The 20,640-nt window shown below is 40.0% G+C and overlaps 1 protein-coding gene across 1 annotated transcript in view; it reads left to right on the top strand.

The window, feature by feature from the left end:
- The window catches only part of LOC143751603 (NACHT, LRR and PYD domains-containing protein 12-like), a 93,309-nt gene that overhangs the window by 51,669 nt on the left and 21,000 nt on the right, over positions 1-20,640 (top strand). The window contains exons 7-8 of the mRNA XM_077244186.1: positions 15,250-15,423; positions 18,287-18,457. Coding sequence (XP_077100301.1) covers positions 15,250-15,423; positions 18,287-18,457 — 345 coding nt within the window. The remainder of the gene's footprint in view (positions 1-15,249; positions 15,424-18,286; positions 18,458-20,640) is intronic.

Below are 20,640 nucleotides of genomic sequence, written 5' to 3'. Positions count from 1 at the left end.
GTGCCGGTGCTGCTGCCGATGACGAAGCACTCGTCTCCTGGCTCGCTTCACCTGGGCCCTCGGGTACCGGTTGCTGCGCACCTGACAGGCGGGACTTAACATATTGTTGCACATTTACACTTTGGTCAGCGGGCAGCATCCGCAACTGGTTAAATTTTGGCCACAGGAATGTTGCAGCTTTGTGGAGATCAGTGACAGACTTGGCCATTTTTTCCTGCAACCAGTGCGCATGGCGTTGACGCACAGCCGCCAGCTGGGCAGTATCATTGGCATTTTGTTGGCAGTGGTGTCGGAGTCGCTCTACCCATAGCAGCGCAAGATGTAATGTGGGATATTTGTCCCCCTCCAGTTCACGCTGAGCATCATAAAAGGGCTTCAAAAATGACACCAGCATGCCCAAAGTGTCGGGGGTTATTTTTTCAATCCTGTCACTCTCTCCACGCGCTTCCAGTTTGTCCTGCAGCTCCGCGTAAATGTCACTGATGGATTTAAGGGTCAAATACACAGTGCTGAAGCGTGTATCTACCATCTGCAGGATGGTCTTTGAGAGCTGCGCTGTCATTCCCGCCTGCTTTACATATCTGTAGAGACAATAAGAGAGCTTGCTGCTGTTACACAAATGAGTAGCCTTGTAGTGATAATCAGACACAAACTAAAGACTCCATATTTTCCGGACTATAAATCACACTTTTTTTAGTCCTGTGTGACTTTATATATATTTTTTTTCATGACGCATTTTTTGACTGATGCAACTTATAGATTACCTGACAAGCGCCTTTGATGCTGTCACTGTTTCAGCGAAGTCAAGGGCCACCTGCATCAGTGTGTCATTATCAAGTCCATGGTGAAGGACAGTGTTGAGGACGTGGTCCATGCAGTCATATCTCATGTATGACCTGAGAGCATTAACTACATTTGCTCAACGGTCTGTAACCCAAACAATGTCTTTTAAAGACAGTGGGTCGAACCCAAACTTGGTGACCAAGAGCTTGACCAGCTCCCTCTTGATGTTATCGCCCGTTTTTTTCTCATCCACGGGAAACATTGCTGTGGTCAGATTCTTTCCGATTAATTCAAAATCTTCTGTAACAAAGTGGCACGTTATTGACAGATAGTGAGTCTTTCTGAAGTCGTCTGTCCACATATCTGTAGACATTCCCACTTTTCCTCCTTTGTTCAGGATCTCTTTCACCTGCCTCTTCTCTTTTTTCCTCTGCCAAATTCCGACAGTATGTAGCTACTGTGTTGGGAGATGGGAGGACAGAGCTTGCAGCAACTCTGCCATGTGTTGCAACAACATTTATGAGTTCCTGTGCAAGTTCTAAGAAGCCGTCTCCTGGAACAAAATAAAACGTCCTAATGTCCTTGGCGCACATGTAAACACATTTTTCTGTTACTGCCTGTTTTGTTTTAATGGGGACATTTTTGGCAAGGAACTTCGTCATTGATTGCTGCTGCTGCGTCATGGTGGTGGTCGAATCATGCCCACAGGCGGCTCAGGCTGGACGACCCTGTTTTTTTGCTGTCAGACTTCATCAGCACCTTGCATTTTGAGCATTGCACATAACCTGTCGAATTTCCACCAGAATCCAGCACCACTCCAAACACTTTCCAGACCTCTGATTTTCCCACTCCTTTAGTAGAGATGGTGAATTCACCTGCGGCAAGTTTACTTTTTACAAACTCCATCTTCTTCTCCAGGCTAAAAGGCGTGCACGCAGCGGCGTCAGGTCTGCCCCCGCGATGCATGTTGCACGCAGGCGCAGCAGCTAGACTTTGTTTACGGTGAACAGCAGAAATGATTAATAAATGTTTTTTGTTTTTTTCACTGAGTGGAAAAAATTTAGCCCGAGGTCCGACCCGACCCGAGTCATTTGCTTATATACCCGCGGGTCCCGTGGAAGGGGGTGTTTACAGCCTGCGCAGAGACCACCCCTACTGGCATCAAGTACAGGGGCAGCTTCACCTCACTGCAAGAGAAACCTGCTACTTCACTGTGTGGACCACAAAACAAAGTGTCATCATCCCCATATCCAGAGATGACACTTGGCAATCAAATCTGCAAGTCCTGGAAGACTTTTTTACGTCCCACATGCTTCCACAGCTGGCACAAAAGTAAACTGTAAATATTGTTCAATATATACATAGTTTATAAATAGAACTGTTTATTAGAAGGTTGGCTAAAATGTACATAGTTATTATTAAAATGAATGTTAGTTATTGTTAAGTTATTTGGAATGATATGACAGAATCTTAATTTTTGGGATAAACTTTCAATTTCTTATTTGGCGGGTAAAGTGTCCTGAATGTGGTGTTATGCTTCATTTTGTTAAGAATTAAAAAATAGTTGTAAAAAATCTGAACAATCAAAATTTTGTAGACATATTTCTTACTGTATGAGGTCGCAATGCAATGCGAAAATCCCATTAGAACAAGCTGTGTGTCACATCGCACCTGGTGTACACACAGTGTAATAGAAGCTGGGCTGAGCTTAACTGAACGATGAGAGAATAGAGGTATCTAATAAACTTACTAACCTTTACATTGAGGTAATATTAGAAACATCAGGAAATCCATTGTTTCTGGCTGGATGGAGAGTAGGAGCCTGATGTTAATGGCTGGATGGAGAGTTGGAGCCTGATGTTAATGGCTGGATGGAGAGAAGGAGCCTGATGTTAATGGCTGGATGGAGAGCAGGAGCCTGATGTTAATGGCTGGATGGAGAGCAGGAGCCTGATGTTAATGGCTGGATGGAGAGCAGGAGCCTGATGTTAATGGCTGGATGGAGAGCCGGAGCCTGAGGTTAATGGCTGGATGGAGAGCAGGAGCCTGATGTTAATGGCTGGATGGAGAGAAGGAGCCTGATGTTAATGGCTGGATGGAGAGAAGGAGCCTGATGTTAATGGCTGGATGGAGAGAAGGAGCCTGATGTTAATGGCTGGATGGAGAGCAGCTGTTTCTGGCTGGATGGAGAGCAGGAGCGTTTTTGCACTATTCTGTTGCCACTTCTTTTATGAGAGGACTTTGGAGGTTCACTAGTGCACAGCATACCTGAACCAGTTTATCTGCAAAGTGCCGCAAGTGAGATGGAATAAATCTCAGAATTTTAAAATCTTTTAAACGGCCATTTGCCCTCTCTAAATGAATTCTGTTCTGTGCAATCAGCTTTGTAGCATGTGCTTCACTGTGTGTCAGTTGGCCGTGACTGAGGAATGGGGGAATGTTTACTGTGACTCCTTCTGGGAGAATGTTGTGGATTAGGAATCCCTTGTCAGCCAAAATCAGGTCTCCAGGCTTAAAATGGTTCAAAACACCAGAATCAAGTACTATCTCCTTATCACTTACAGATCCTGGGTAAAGTTTGCTGCAGTATGTAATCACAGCATTTGGTGTCACCCCAATGAGTACTTTGAAGGAGTGCATGCCACGGTATGCAGAATAGGTCTCATTCTGTGTATCCATTTGTTTGGGAATAGCAATTTTGATGTCAGTGCAATCCAATATCATTCTGCAATTTTGGAAAGGTAGAAATGAAGACGGCATGTAGGTCTGGTTTTTCTCCCGGCTGGGAACAGTACTCATTATATCCTTAAAAAGGACCTTGTGAAAAACCTCTATGAATGTTATTAATACATTACTTACAGTCCTTGTACTACAATGAAAGAGTGCAGCCAAGTGTAAGTGTTTATAGTTGTGGTCATGAAGGTCATGAAAATCTGGTCCTCAAGGATGATTTCTTTGGGTCTCCATCCAGCAAAGTACGTAATGGAATCCTCAAAACGAGCAACATATTCACACACAGCACTGAAAGTATCTCTATCTGGCAATCCTGTCTCCATCCGAATCACACTTTCACTCATTTGAGGGGCTGAATACCTGTCATGACAGTTACTCGTTTGTCCTTGGAGTTTGTCTTTGAGAAACTGAATCTCTGCTATGGAATGCTCTAACTCAATCTCAAGCTGGATTCTTTTTCTTCGTTCAGACTGCAACTCTTCTTTAGTTGTGCTACTATTTGGTTGTTCCTCAGAATTGATAGTGAGGGTTTGATTAGCCGGAGATTGTTCATCATCTTTGTCAGCCATAAATTGTGTAGCCATTTCCTCCTCTTCATCCATGGGTGGTGGAACATTTTTAGGCACATCAGCCCAACCTGTCTCAGGGAGTATGAATGATCTTCCAAAATTTGAAATTTGGATAAAAACAAAACAGGGAAATTTTTCCCCCTGCAGGAAAATGAAAGCTGCAGATGTGAGAATGGACACTGGGCTTCCAGTCAGCTCGTCTAAGGATAAATTCAAAATAAGCAATGTTCGTTTTATGGAAGTTACACCTTTACAGATTAAAATTACGAAGGGGGTGGGGGGTGGGGGGAGATCACACAATAAAATATTTGTATTAAATTAGAATGGAGTTTTTCAGCATTTACATTAATCTTCTTCATTGATCTGACCATGTTTATATAGCACATCAAATATAGTTAACATTTACTACTAAAATAACAAAGATTAATATCAATGTTATCTAATGCCTTAACTAATGCTGTTTACAAATACAATCATATTATTATAAGTGGTTAAAAGCCAAGTTCACAAATATCAGGGTGCAGGACCCACCCTTTCTATAATTATATCCAAACAAGTTACAATAAAAGTAAATAAACCAGGTATTATTTTGAATATTTTAATTAAACACATTTCTCGACGTAACGGGAGCCTTAAATAAAACTGCTGCGGATCTAATCTATTAAACAGTGGCAAAGTAAACAAGCTTTTAGATATTTTAAGAGAAAGACAAAAGGTATTTTAGCTGTTGATTTGGTTATGAAAAACGTTTATTCTTACTAGCCTTTTTAACTCCATCTTACCGTCAAAGTAACATTGGCATGTTGCACCAATAAAGTTTCGTCGTGGCCACATTAACCCTCTGGGGTCCTATGTGTTTTGGGGTCCTGGAGGTGTTCTGACATGCTCTAACATTTGTGCTTTTTTCAGTTATTTATAAACATGTTAATGGCAAAGGTGTAAATTCACTCTATATAGCACAAACAGGGCTACCATAATATGTTAGCAAGATGTATGTACATGTTTGTATTTTTGAGAGAATATTGTTTATGCATGGTTATTGAAAAAACTAAAACTTAAAGTCTCTGAAATAAGGCCACAAAACACATACTAAATATGTGTCCACAAGACTTTTGACTAATGGATGTTCTCGCCTAGGATTTTTGCTTCAAAATGATCTGAAAATCATCCTTCCAAATCATTCACATAAAACAATATATTGATTTAAATTTAGTAAAACACTTTTTGTTTGGAAAGGCAATATGCGAAATGGGCGTGACTCATGTATAATGGTCTGATTCACACCTGTGAAGACAAAAGACCTGCTTAATGAGCCTGCATAATGAGCTTTTCACAGGTGTGTCACTGAGCCACAAGAAAGAATACAAGGACACAAGAAAAGAAATGTGTATATATACTACAAAATTGGTTCACAGTTGGAAACATCTATAAAAAAATAGTATTTTTCCACTTGTATTTTTGCTTGCAAATTGTATAATATCCAAGGTGAACATTTCTAGTAATTGTGTAGTTAATTCTCATACTGTATTTTCAGAAAGTTTTGGATATGTATCCTCTCCCCAAATTTGTCACTAATAAAACACAATACAAATAATTTGAAGAGAAGGCTTATATTGACCTTTTAAGATTTTGTTTAAATCTACCTTGTAAATATATTATTTGCTATTTTATTAAAAAGGTTACAATTACAGCAACAATTAAAATAACAATATTTCAAGTGTAATATTTCTTTGTAAAAACTAAAGTATACATTTTATCATACATATTTCAAAGTTAAGGATTCATTAGTTTGAATAAAGCCTACATTGGAACAAACACCATAATAGCATCCTAGTTGATGACTTTATTTTTGACAAAACAAACATAGCCTAATATATTTAAGATTTGAGCAGAAATTGGTGAACAAAAGCTTATTCAATGTGGCAGTAGTCTATAGTTTAGGCTACAGTAAACAGTTAATAATCTATCCAAAAACTAGTCAACGAAATGTTGTCTTTCATATTTCTTCTGTAACATAGGCATATCGTTTGTTGTTTTTATGATAGCCTATATTAGGGCATATAAATATTAATTTGCAGTTTAATACGTTGCTAATACAAAGACATTTTAACGTTATTTCAACATATTTCAGTCGATTTTCACTCATCTCAGTATAGCAATAGGGTTTGGTAAAAACTGTTCAGTTCATTCATTCACACACAGACGCGATTCATATTTAAACAGTCTTTTTGCGGTTTACATACACTATGATATCGCAATTAGAACACTAATAAAAAAACTTACTTCTCAGATGGATATTTCATATTTCTTTGTAAAAACTAAAGTATACATTTTATCATACATATTTCAAAGTTAAGGATTCATTAGTTTGAATAAAGCCTACATTGGAACAAAGACTATAATAGCATCCTAGTTGATGACTTTATTTTTGACAAAACAAACATAGCCTAATATATAACATTTGAGCAGAAATTGGTGAACAAAAGCTTATTCAATGTGGCAGTAGTCTAGTTTACAGTAAACAGTTAATAATCTATCCAAAACTAGTCGACGAAATGTTGTCTTTCATATTTCGTCTGTAACATAGGCATGTCGTTTTTTTATGAGCCTATATTAGGGCATACATATTAATTTGCAGTTTAATACGTTGCTAATACAAAGACATTTTAACGTTATTTCAACATATTTCAGTAGATTTTCACTCATCTCAGTATAGCAATAGGGTTTGGTAAAAACTGTTCAGTTCATTCATTCACACACAGACGCGATTCATATTTAAACAGTCTTTTTGCGGTTTACATACACTATGATATCGCGATTAGAACAATAATAAAAAAAAACTTACTTATCAGATGGATCCCTCCTCGAAATGAAAAAAAACAGTACATGTTCTGAGGTAAATGTCCCAGGATTATTCCTCACACAGCCTCGCAAGAAGAAATAGTAGGCTACATTAATCTGATGATTACATTTGTTGTGTTATCGTGTTTATGAGGGGCGTTGACACTTTGCATGTGTTGCTTCAGATCATTTGCGTTTGAATACCGCACGCTCTCCGTGGGCGTGTCAGATTAGCAGAATAATGAGCTGAGAGAACGATAATGAGATCGGCTGACACCTCTCTGTTTTTTAATAGATTACAAAAACAGAGAATATTTATTTTAGTTTTGAATTAGATATTTTAAAAGTACAAATTTAAATGATTATAAAGATATATTGCTCGTGCTTGTGTGAATAGTATTCGCTGAGCTTAGAGCTTAGAGACGTGCACCAGAAAATTTTTTAACGGAGACAGAGAGTTAGAAAGCACACCCTGTTTATTTTCTTCATTTTACAAAAGCACACGGTTTTGATGTTAATGTCAGTGTACACAAAAAAAGAAGACCCTCTATAGTTTATAATCATGTGTTGATTTTATTTATATGACCAAAAATGACGGAGTATTTTAAGTCTATGTTGCTGCTATGTGGAAAAAAAACAGCAAAACGCGCCGGCGCGTTTCTCGACCCCAGAGAGTTAAGGCAGTAAATACGGTGTTCACATGGAAATCATCGTTGTGTGAGCTTACCTTACGGCACAAACCCAGAGTCTCCGCTGGGTAACATCGGACGGAAAACGGTAAAACGAGCATCTTTCATTCGACGACTTGTGGTTGCATCTCGGGACAAAACAAAACACCATTGTCGAACTACAGTCTCTCCACAGAAATAAAGAACTGGTAATCGGTTACCTTAATATCACAGAATTCTGTGTACAACAATATTTGGAAAAACTACAATTTGAAAAGACTAAATATATAATGTTATGTATATTAACTGAAAGGTAAACTTCTAAGAACGTGAGGCTGAAACGCGGGCTAGTGAGAGATTTCCTGTTTGTCATGATGACGTCTAAAATCCCAGCCAAAGGATGTAGTCCCTTTTAGCAACTTGTTAGCAACCACCGTTTTTAAGACACAATAAAGTTTAAAAAAATCACAAGCAGGTTATAACTGGTGTGTTTTATGTCATAGATCAAAACGTTAAAATATTTAGAGGCTTTGTTAACCACAGACCTTATTTCAGGTGATTAAGCAAAAACCCATTCAAAAAATCCATAGACTTTAGGGCGATGGAACCGGAAGTGCTGAAATGCTAACTCACTTCCGCGTTTTGGCCTACAAAGTGACGTCATAACTTCGGCACTCTATCAGAGATGGTGGTAGGGTCCCTCTCCCGGGGTGTCGAGAGGCGAATGAAATGGTAAATGGGCTGCATTTATATAGCGCTTTCACAGAAAGTGTGAAAAAATCACTTTACATATTGCCTCACATTCACCCATTCACTCACTCATTCATACACCATCGGCGGTGTCAGCCATGCAAGGCGCCATCCAGCTCGTCAGCTGGGGTTAGGTGTCTTGCTCATGGACACCTCAACACTTGGTCAGGTGGAACCAGGAATTGAACCACCAACCTTCCGGTTTGAAGACAACCTACATGAACCACTGAGCCACTGCCGCCCCATTGACGCCATACGAAAGAGAGAAGTGCCAAGGAGGTGTCCGAAGGGTAGGGTTTTTGTGCCGGCTGTGTTGCGCTCTGAAGTACTCCAGTGGGGGCATTCATCCAAGCTACTCTGCCATCCAGGAGTCCGGAGATTCTGGTGGCCATCCATGGCCCAGGATGTCAGGCAGTTTGTGTTGGCCTGCTCGGATTGTGCCCAGAACAAGAGTTCTAATCAGCCGCCTGTTGGTCTGCTTTACCCTCTGTCCATCCCCTCTCGCCCCTGGTCACACATAGCCCTTGACTTTGTCACTAGCCTTCCGCCATCAAGGGGAAACACTGTAGTTTTGACAGTGGTGGACCGCTTTTCTAAGGCAGTCCATTTCATTCCCCTTCCCAAATTGCCCTCAGCCAAGGAGAGTGCTCAAGTGGTGGTTGATCACATCTTCTGGATTCATGGTCTTCAGGCTGATGTGGTCTCTGATAGGGGGCCACAGTTTGTCTCCCGGTTCTGGAAATAGTTCTTTTGGCAGATCTGAGCCTCTTTGAGTCTGTTGTCAGGTTTTCATCCTCAGACCAATGGGCAGTCCAAGCAGGCAAATCAAAATCTGGAACAAGCTCTCTGCTGCCTGACGTCCCAGAATCCGAGCTCTTGGAGTCAGCAGTTATCCTGGATTGAGTACGCCCCCCAAAACTCCTTGCCGATGGCTGCCACAGGTATGTCCCCATTCCAATGTTCCATTAGGTTTCAACCTCCTTTGTTCTGTTTCAACACCTGTCTCTGATTGCAGTAATTGGCGTGGGGAGACCACATAAAAGCTGGCTGGTGCAAGAGAGCGAGAGAGAGAAGGACTGGGGGACTCGTACGAACACTCACGACCTGCTGGCTGACAAATGGACTGAGTTTACACATCGGAAAGAGTTTTATGAATGGACTGAGTTTACACATCGGGAAGAGTTTGATAAAAGTGAACTGAGAGCTGAGTCCAGCAGGAAAGAGTGTCTTTCTATTGTGCTGTAGTTTTACTACGGTGAACGCGCATGTGGTGCACCTTTTCTTTGTTTTTGTTTATCTTTAATAAATTGTACGAGTCCCTGTTACGCCGACCCTTGTCTTCTTTCGTCCCTCACAAAGAACCCTCGTTACAGTCTCGCTCTCAGTTTCCCTCCGCCAGCCCTCCGCCTCTTCAGCCTGCCTCTCTGCGCTACACCGCCTTGTTCTAGCTCTTCAGACGTTGTGTCAATCTACAGTAGACGCTACCCTGCGAGTTCCTCTGAATTTGTTCAGTCTGTTTTGAGTTCCTGTCTGGATTATTGACAGGCTTTTGTGTTTCCTATTTTGAAGGAAAATAAAACCTTTTTGTTGCCTGCAGTGTGAGGCCGTATCCTGACCTGACATAACAGGGAAGAGATGGAAATAAATATAAAAATTTAGGGAGGATATTCATTCTGATCACATTTATTCTCCCCATTAAGGAAATGGGGAGAACTAAAGTACTAAGAAGAGCTTAGTTTTTATTAAATGGATCATCCAATATTTGGTGTAATAAAGATACCAAGATGCCCATTTTCACAAGATGTAATATAAATCTATGGTGTCCTCAGAATGTGTCTGTGAAATTTCAGCTCAAAAAGACCCCAGATCATTTATAGCTTGTCAAATTTGCCACTTTTTGGATGTGAGCAAAAACGCACCATTTTTGTGTGTCCCACAAATGAGCTGCTGCTTCCTGCCCCCCTTCAGAAGAGTGCCGATCAGGAAGAGGTTGAAACTTTTAGACTGCACCTGGACGTTTCTGAAATGTTAGTGGATACATTTATGTAGTTGTTGTGGGGCCCTATCTTGCACCCAGCGCAATTGACTTTGTACACCGACGCATGTATCATTCCTATTTTGCACCGAAAATAGACTTTTCCCTCCACAGATGCATGTCGGTAAATTAGGGAATGAACTTGCGCTCCCGGTGGTGGTTCAGCGAAAAGAGGTTCTATTTTGGAGGTTCAGAAAACAATTCCGCTACAGGAAAAACCTAGTCTGAAGTCAGTGGGGCGTTATTCAGATGCTATTTTAAGGGCGCATACTTGGCCATAATGTAGCATGTGCCCAACATGCATACACTTTGCTTCTCTCATCTACACAGACAAGTTCCCATTTTTGCAAACTTTGTTGAAAAAATAAATCCTGCTGGTACCTGACTTTTCTTAAAAGTGTCTGTATTTTCATTTAAAATGTTTTTCATATAAATTACACATAAGGCAAAAAAAACAAATGAATATATTTACCTATTTCGGCCATAGACGATCATATTGACCGCACTGAATTTCGCGGTATTCTTTTGTGACATTTCCCGCAGTTGACCTTTTTCTCTCTCACTGTCAACAGAAAGGTCAGTAGCGGTCCTGAGTGTTTGCATATATGCTAATTTCTACAAACAAAATGTATAGTAGATTAAATTTGTTGATCAGAAATAGGCTAATAATACCTGACTACGTTATCTATTTACGTAGATATTTTCTATTATATACAAGTTGTTAGACTATTTTCTCTGTTATTATATTAAAATAAAATGTTTTATAATTAAATAAGATACTTTTAGTTGTTATTATCTTGTTCTGAGTTATGTTGAATGGAAATTGAAATATAGCCTATCTGTCACGGCGAGTGATGAAGCAGAAAGGTGAGTATAATGTAACTGAAGTTTATTATGAACAGAAGCACGGAAACCAGCAGATGTAAATGGTGAGTAAGCTGAGTCTATAGGTAACTTCATTGATCTGCCTCTGGACGGTGAACGGTCCAATGTATTGAGGACTCAGCTTACGGCAGGGCAGGCGAAGATGGATGTCCCGTGTAGAGAGCCGTACTTTCATACTTTTTTTTTTCCCCCGGTCCGACACGATATCTTCGGGGATACCGAAATTTCTGAACACTTGCTGGAACAGAGATTCCACGGTTTCAAATGCTGTGGGAAGACCGGGCATAGGTATCAACTTGCAGGCCTTGTAGAAACGATCCACAGCGGCGAAGATACAGGTGCAGTTCTTCGAGTTTGGCAGATCAGTTATAAAATCGATAGCGATGTGAGACCAGGGTTGACAAGGAATTGTTAGAGGAACCAGTTTACCATCCGGAAGTCTTTTCAGGGTGTTGGTAATGGCACAGACTGAGCAACCCTTGACGCATCGTGAGACATCCTGAGGCATGGAGGGCTACCAGTAGCGTTGACGTAGGATCGAGAGGGTACGCCTAATACCTGGATGTCCAGAGCCCGGAGATATGTGGACTGAGTCCAGAAGGGCCAAACGAAGAGGAGGTGGAACGTAAATGAGCCCTTCTGGACCTCTCGGCAGAGCAGGGTTGGTACGGTTTACTTGAGAGATTTGTTCATCGATATCCCAGGGATAGGACTAACGAACATGGCTGGAGGGAGAATAGGTTCCAGAAGGGTTTCGTCTGGAGTAGTTTAGCGAAGACGGGAAAGGGCATCAGCTTTGCAGTTCTTGATTCCAGGGTGGTAGGTTACGGTGAAGTTGAACCGTGTGAAGAACAATGCCCATCGGGCTTGACGGGGATTCAGTCTTTTAGTCTCTCTGAGGTACTCCAGATTACGGTGGTCGGTGATAACTTCAAATTGGTGAATGGCTCCCTCCAGCCAATGTCTCCATTCTTCTAGGGCCAGTTTGATAGCGAGCAGTTATCTATTCCCGATGTCGTAGTTCTGCTCCGCCGAGGACAGCTTCCTAGAGTAGAAGGCACATGGATGGAGTTTAGGAGAGTCACCCTGCTGCTGAGACAGAACCGCTCCGAGCCCGGTAGAAGAGGCATCTACTTCGACGGTGAAGGGAAGGTCAGGATTGGGATGGACCAGGACCAGCAGTCTGGAAGGCTTCCTTCAGCCGTTGAAAGGATTCTGAGGCTTCGGGGATGACTTTGGAAAACAGAGACTTGGGTCGGCCTTTGAGGAAGGAAGTCATAGACGAGACTCTGATGATTCGGGTTAGATGAAGAGTTGCCAGGAATTCTTTGAACAGAAGATAGACAGGATATGAAACACTCAATATTCCATTGGAGTATCTCACCGGATCTCCAGTCGATGTGTGGTTGATGTTGAACCATCCACGGGTGTCCCAGGATGAGATCTGCCGTGGATTCCTCCAGCACCATAAAGGTTATGCCCTCCATGTGTAAACATCCAATCGGAAGTGTCAGGGTAGGTGAGAAATGACGAATGCGACCTCTTCCCAGCGGCTTTCCTTGAATGGTGTGGATGCGAAGATTTTGGGAACATCGTTTCTTGGGTGCATTTAGTTTCTGAAGGAGTTGGGTGGAGATGAAGTTCCCAGCTGAACCGTAGTCGATGAGGGCTTGTGCTGAGACACATATATCAGAGGTTAGAACATAAACTGTTGTACGAGATAGGGTTTCTACTCTTGGAGGAAGTTGAATTGTGCTCACCGCCGAGCGCTGGGGTCGCACAGGACAAACGTTGATAATACAACCTTCTTTACCACAGTACAGGCATAAACGATGTTGGATTCTGCGTTGACGCTCCGCTTGGGTCAGGTGATAACTGTCAATTTGCATGGGTTCTGGTGCTGGTGGGATGACAGATGGCGTTGTGGACGGAGGACATGCAGCAGAGGAAGAACTGACGCAGGCGGTTAGGCGTTGAGAGACGTGGATGGTCTTCTGTATGAAACTCTCTAATCCCATCGAGTCATCATACACAGCCATGAGTTGACAGATGGCAGCGTTAAGACCAATGGCGAAAAGCAGTGAGTAGGGCGGTCTCATTCCACCCACTAGATGCCGCCAAGGTGCGAAACTGTAAGGCATAGGAACAGACTGAGTGTTTACCTTGATGTAGACTGAATAGTTGATCGTGGATGGAGAGTTCCGAAGTAGTCTTACCGAACACCTTCTTGAAATGACCGATGATGTTGTTGAGCGATTTAGTTACTTAGGCGTTGGAATTCCACAGTGATTTCGCCCACTGGAGTGCGCGACCAGACAGTAAGGATATCATGAAAGCCACTCGGGCAGAATCGCTGGGAAATTGATGAGCCTGCATTTCAAAATACAGGGAGCACTGGATGGTACGCTGAACGGCCGCTGTATAAGTACCATCCGCTGCCTCTGCCAGTCCCATGGCCCAACCAGCGACATTCACCGGTGAGGCGGAGGACTGCAGCGGATTCATTCTAAAGTGCTCCCTGTATTTTGAAATGCAGGCTCATCAATTTCCCAAGGATTCTGCCCGAGTGGCTTTCATGATATCCTTACTGTCTGGCCGCACACTCCAGTGTGCGAAATCTTGGAACTTAGCTGATGAATAACAGTATTGTCCTTCACAGGTAGAGAACTGAACAAGGCTGATGGCAGACGTGGATGAGTGTCACTGATGATGATAGCAGGTTTGTGGAATGGGATCGGAAGACGAGGATGGCAGGTAAGTGGAACAGGTAAGGATTGAGGTAGAGTATGTGTGTCCATGGAAAGACGAGATCAGACAATGAAGAGTGGTGCAAGTGAATGTATATAGTGAACAGGTGACGAGGTACAGGTGTGGTGATTAGTAATCAGGGGAGAGTGAACGAGTGGGTGGAGTCTGTAGATCTGCTGGAGCCGTGACAATATCTGTAGAAATAGGCTAATTGGCGTCGGGCGCAAGAGTAATTTATTCTGCCGGTATCATGCCGAGATCCGCCCACAAAGTTACTTGCATTTCGCGTTTGATACTTGCGTTTCAGATTGTTAAAATAGGGCCCTTAGTGTGCTTGTGTTTGTTCCCACTATCATTAGTTTTCATGGTTACTAAGTATGTTACTAATTAGAGCACACATGTTTTGTATGTGGTTCGTTTGCCTGTGAAATTTAAGACCTTCAGTTCTCCCCCCTCTTTGTCTGGTGTTTGTGTTCATACACACTTACTTTGATTCTTATATTGTTTAATTAAAGTTACTTGACTATATGACGTACTTCTGCTCTCGTCTTCATCTTTGTGGAGTACTTAGTGACAATGTTCATCTCACAACATTGGCTAATAGAGAACAGGCAATAGGTCAGGGGTGTTCAAACTTGGTCCTTGAGGGCTTCTAGAATGCCTAGTAAGACCTCAATTAGCTGGTTCAGGTGTGTTCATTGTAGCTCGAGCTGAACTCTGAAAGACAGTGGCCCTCCAGCAGCTGGGTTGGATACCCCTGCAATAGGTTGATCATTGAAACCATCAAGTGGTTAAAGTGGTCATTTCATGTAATTTTTTTCAATAATTCAATAATTAATAATTGCACAAAGCACTGCTTTTTTGACAGGGTCAGATTTTTACTATGTAATTTGGGGTGATAAGCAGGTCAGAGTGCATTAAGGGTTTTCTGTTAGAACGGTGTTGTGTAAGTGGCCCCAAGTTATTTAATAACTAATGATCTTTGAAAAGGAAGTAATCAATCAATCAAAACTAACTTGAGCTGGACAATAACTTTATTCTAGAGCTGCTGTTAAGCCAAAACAATCTATGTTACTTAAATGTCCTATTTTCAATATGAAGCTGCTTTGAAACAATCTATATTGTTAAATCTCCAATGGAAATGTAGACATACTCAATAGTAACCTAACCCTATTGTCACTTGTACCTGTTGATCTGTTCTGAACAGAGAGAGTGAAGAGTGTGTCATTCTCTACAGGTTGATTGATTGTGGAGTCACAGATGAAGGTTGTGCTGCTCTGGCTTCAGCTCTGAGATCAAACCCCTCACACCTGAGACAACTGAATATGTCTTGGAATGTACTAGGAAATTCAGGAGTCAAGCTGCTGTCTGGTGTACTGGAGGATCCTCACTGTAGATTGGAGATACTGACGTAAGATCATATAATTCACATGTAACACAATGTAAAAGTATATTTCAAGGTTTCAGCCTCTTTCTGCTCCCGTGAGTTCAGCTGATTGAGCTATAAATGATTGAACAAATAAGCTGCAATTAACATTTCAGTCTCTTTATTTTAAACAATCAAGCTCAAACCAGTCAGAATAGTGACAGTGACTATTTCAAAATATTGTTTACGCAATTAATACAAATTAAATTACTACATATACAGTACATTATTAAATCATATCTAAATAACAGTATAATTCTATGTAGTGATTGACGTCATTATTTAAAACAGATTTTGCAGAAGGCAGATATTTTACATAAAAATGCAGGAAGTTAGTGATGCAATTTCAAAACACTGCTTCATGAAGCTTCGAAACCTTCACAAATTTTTTGTTCTGAATCAATGGTTCAGAGTGTGTATCAAACTGCCAGAGTCACGTGATTTCAGTAAACGAGGCTTCATTATGTCATAACTGTTTCTAAACGTTTCAAAACACTTTCATTGGTTCACCGCTATGTGCAATGATCTCTGTTAACCCATGAATCATAAGGAGTCACTGAGAACCAATGAACAAGTGTCTGTGGATTTTACCTGATCTCTGATCAGTTTTATACATTTGTAGACGTTTTAATTAGACATTAGTGTAATTAAAATGAATAATGGCATAGGCCTAGTCTATGATTGGCCTGTTTAGATGAGCCATTCAACAAACAAAACAAACCCTGTGACAATTAATAAAAGAACATACAGACACTTGATAATCTTATTAAATGATTAGATAATTAAATTTGAAAATTTTTACTTTCAATAAAAAAATTGCAATAGATTTGAAGCTAAAAGGTTTTTATGCATGTTTTGTTGCATTTACACTGTTCTGTACACCTCTCACTTATTGTTCTTTGCTTTTTCTCTTCGTAAAAAAACATTAAAATGATCTTACATGGACTTCCTAATAGACTAATACAATAATAGACTATACCATTATTCATTTTGACCCTTTCGCATGTACGATCCCACCAGTGTGATCAGTCTTGGCTGGTCCCTGGAGCATACGATCACACCAGTGTGATCAGAACGGTCAGTGCATCACGTGATCAACTGTTAAATTAAAATTTTAAATGTGCTTTCGCGTCGCGTCTTTGAGCCGTCCTCAGCGCTGTCATATATCACAACTATTCAGTGTTTTGTATCACATAATGTTTATTTTAGGTTTCAGACATTTAAAATCACATAAGTACTAGCAAAACAATGAATTTGAGTTTGTAAAATACACACTGATGTCTATGGAAGGGGCAATTATAATCCTTTCCATTATAATAATATGACACGTTTTATTCATATCAGATACACATTGTGTAAGTAGCTTTAAAGTTTACCCTTTTCTTTTCCCAGTTCACTGGGACTTAGCCATTTTCCCAGCCATTTACTTTCATGTATTTCGTGAGAAGGGGAGGAATTGATGTGTTGTAAATCCAAAAGATCTGATTCTCTGAACTGTGGCACAAACTTGCATGGTGGCGCCCATCGCGCATACAGTTCAACTAACACAATCGTTATAAAGGTGTTTAAACAACAGAACAAATCCACTTGCACATATTTGACAATCGGAATATCAGATTATTCCGTAAGTATATGCTATAGCTAATACATTTTTGAATATTTTGAATAAAAAAGGAAAAATTACATAAAAGCAGATTATCATTCATTCAGTGTTGATGTGGTTGCAGTGTGTCACGTGACAAGCAATGACGTGTCACCATGGAAACAATAAAGTGACAGGTTCTAAATAAAGGTCGCCTTGAAAAACATTTATGACGTAATGAAGCCTCGTTTACTGAAATCACGTGACTCTGGCAGTTTGATACATGCTCCGAATCATTGATTCAGAACAAAAGATTCGTAAAGGTTTCGAAGCTTCATGAAGCAGAGTTTTGAAATTGCCTACCCACCACTACAGGAAGTAGAATACAAAAATATTTATCTTGAATGAAACTTTAGATGTGTGTCACGATTTGGTCTTGTCTTGCTCACGTTTCGTGTTATTGTCATGTTTCCATGTATGTCATGTGATTCCTTGTTAGTCATGTGATCCTGCCATGTGTTCCCTTGTCTGATGTGTCATGTTGTCATTGGTTCATTGTTCACAGGTGTCTCTTGTCTTGTCATTAGTCTTGTGTGCATTTAAGCCCTCATGTGTGCCATGTGTCTTTGTCAAGTATTGTGTTAACGGTAACCACTTCATTTTCATGTTCAGAGTTCATGTTCAGAGTTCATGTTCAGAGTTCATGTTCAGAGTTCATGTTCATGTTCAGAGTTCATGTTCAGAGTTCATGTTCAGAGTTCATGTTCAGAGTTCATGTTCAGAGTTCATGTTCAGAGTTCATGTTCAGAGTTCATGCCACGTCATGCTTTTGTTTTATGTTTGATCTTGGATTTTGTTATGTGTGAATAAACTGCACTTGGGTTCTCTTCAAACTTGTCTTCAGTGGATCCTTTTACAATGTGTTATGATCATGCTGTAACATATCCATGGGAGGCGAGTGTAGATTAACCCAAGTGCAGTTTTATTTAAATACTAACATGAACAAAAAAACAACTAAACATAAACTTGACATGACTTCTTAAACTTAAACAGAACTTACTAACAGCAGTTACACAGACAATACTTGACAAGAGACAATGGAAACATGAGGGCTATTTATACACAAAGACTTCTGTAACCCATCAAACATACTGATTTGTGCTTTAAGTTTGTACTTTCTCTGTCATAATGGATAATATTGGATTCACTGTTAAAATGTTCTGTTCTGAACTGAGAGAGTGAAGAGAGTGTCATTGTTTTTTACAGGCTGAGTGATTGTGGAGTCACAGATGAAGGTTGTTCTGCTCTGGCTTCAGCTCTGAGATCAAACCCCTCACATCTGAGACAACTGGATCTGACTGTGAATGATCTAGGAAATTCAGTGAATCTGCTCTCTGCTGTACTGGAGGATCCTCGCTGTCACCTGGAGATACTGAAGTAAGTTCATCTCTCTGATAGTCAGACATGACATTCATTTACATTAATTTCTTTGTCCATCACATCACATGACCTGCTGCTCCTGTTTTTGACCCAACAACCATTTACTCATGCTTAAGTTGCTTCTGGTAGTTTGATTAATACTCCTTAACCTGGCCCTCTTTTTTAAGGGTTAATTCGTCTTATTTTTGTACGTGTGATGTTAAAATTTCTCCTTGTTTCCTCACACAAATAAATGTTTCTCCATGATAAACAAGTACACTTAGTTTTGAAAACAAGAACACTTATCAAAAAATGGAAATGACACCACAACTGTGGGGCAGCTGTAATTTTTTTATTATTATTATTGTTTAAAATTATTTATAATGAATTGGTTTATTTCACTCATAGTCTTTAAACATAGTAATTCATATTTTTCTGGAACAAGGATAAAACAATTCAATCTAAAAATAGAGAGCAGGTTGCAAATATAAATAATAAAGGTGTGGTAGAAAGCTTCCAAGACAGTTTTAATAGGACCTTTATATATAACAAAAAGAAAAGGGTTTAATAAAAACCAAACTCCAGCACATAAAAGTGCCAGGGGCTGAAGAAATACCCATTTAAAGTGTTTAGCTTTGAATGACAGAACAGTTTGTCATAAATTAAACACATAAGATGTATGTTTATAAATATATAAAAGTGAAATAAAACTGAAACATACAAATTCATATTAGAATAACTGTTTCCCCACCGTTGACGGAATTTTTCTTTTCAACGCTTCCCCCTCATTGAGGGAAATTTCCTGCAATTCATGTATTCACTGTTATATGTTAGGGGGTACTATTGTGCATCTTATGAAGGAGTACAGATTCTTCGGATCAAAACACAGGTGAAACAGTAGCTGAATTAAGTGATAAAAATCATTGATTATGGACATGTAAAGTAACACAATCATCAAACATTAACCCTCTGAGGTCTGCTATCGTGCCGGCGCGATAGTCTCGCTTTTTTCTTTGTGCAAAAGAGACTAAAAATACTCTGTTGATTTTAATCTTATGTGTTAGTGTTATACATCATTCGATCCTGTTAAGTGTGTATTTTTTTGTGTATACTCACAATATAAACAAAGTATTGTGCTTTTAGTCAAATAAAGAAAAATAAACATGATATTAGTTTTGCCTTCTCTCTGTCAGTGAAGTCCATTCTGAAACGCGTCCGAAAATTAACTGTAATTCCGCGAATACTTGTCATACAGGCACGAGTTTTTTTTCCATAATGAAGCTTGAACTCTCTTGTTTTAAAAATGTAATTTATATAAAAAAACAAATTTTCTTAGTTTATGTAATCTGTATGAAAAGAGAGAGATGTCAGTCTTTTTCTTTCCAGCTCATTATACCTAATTACACTTTAATGTGACACGCCCATGGAGAGCGTGCGGTATTCAAACGCAAATGATCTAAGGCAAGCCATGCAAACATGCCAACGCCCACCAGCTGGATTATAAAACAGATCAAGTTTAGTAAGTATCTTACTACCGCTGTGTACACAGCGTATCCCTACGCTGTGAGGAATAATACTATCTAATAACCCTGGAAAATGTACCAGAAGTGCTGGTAGTTTCATTTCGAGGAGCAACGGATCCAGCTGATGTAGTAAGTCATTTATTCTTAAGTGCTTTGTTCTAATCGCGATGTCTGTAAACCGCAAAAAGACTGTTTAAATATGAATTGCGTTTCTGTGTGTAGGCTAAATGATGAATGAACGACACAGGTGCGCGCACTGTTTACTTCAGTTATACAGCGCGTGTCTGTGCCGTTCATTCACTCTCGCACCTACATTAGTAAACATGTACATGAACACATCCAAACTATATTGCTATCCTACTAAGATGAGTAAAAATAGACTGAAATATGTTGAAATAAAATGTCTTGATAAGCAACAAACTGCAAATTAACATGCTAATATAATATCATAAACACGATATGTTACAGACTAAATATGAATGTTTAGACAAGATTTTGTGATTAGTTTTGGATAGATTATAAAGTTTTGACTGTAAAAAAAGACTACTGTCACATTAAATAGGCTTTTGTTCGCCAATTTCTGCTCATATGTTAAATATACTATAGTATGGGATGTTTTGTCAAACATAAAGTAGGTATATTGAATTATCAACTAAGATGTTATTTAGTGTTTGTTCC

Source organism: Siphateles boraxobius, unplaced genomic scaffold, assembly GCF_051911475.1.
Source record: "Siphateles boraxobius isolate OS27281-9 unplaced genomic scaffold, OSU_SipBor_1 26, whole genome shotgun sequence".
In the NCBI taxonomy this organism is placed as follows: domain Eukaryota; kingdom Metazoa; phylum Chordata; class Actinopteri; order Cypriniformes; family Leuciscidae; genus Siphateles; species Siphateles boraxobius.
The sequence above is the reverse complement of the archived record's forward strand: the minus strand, read 5'-3'. Positions and strand labels throughout refer to the sequence as shown.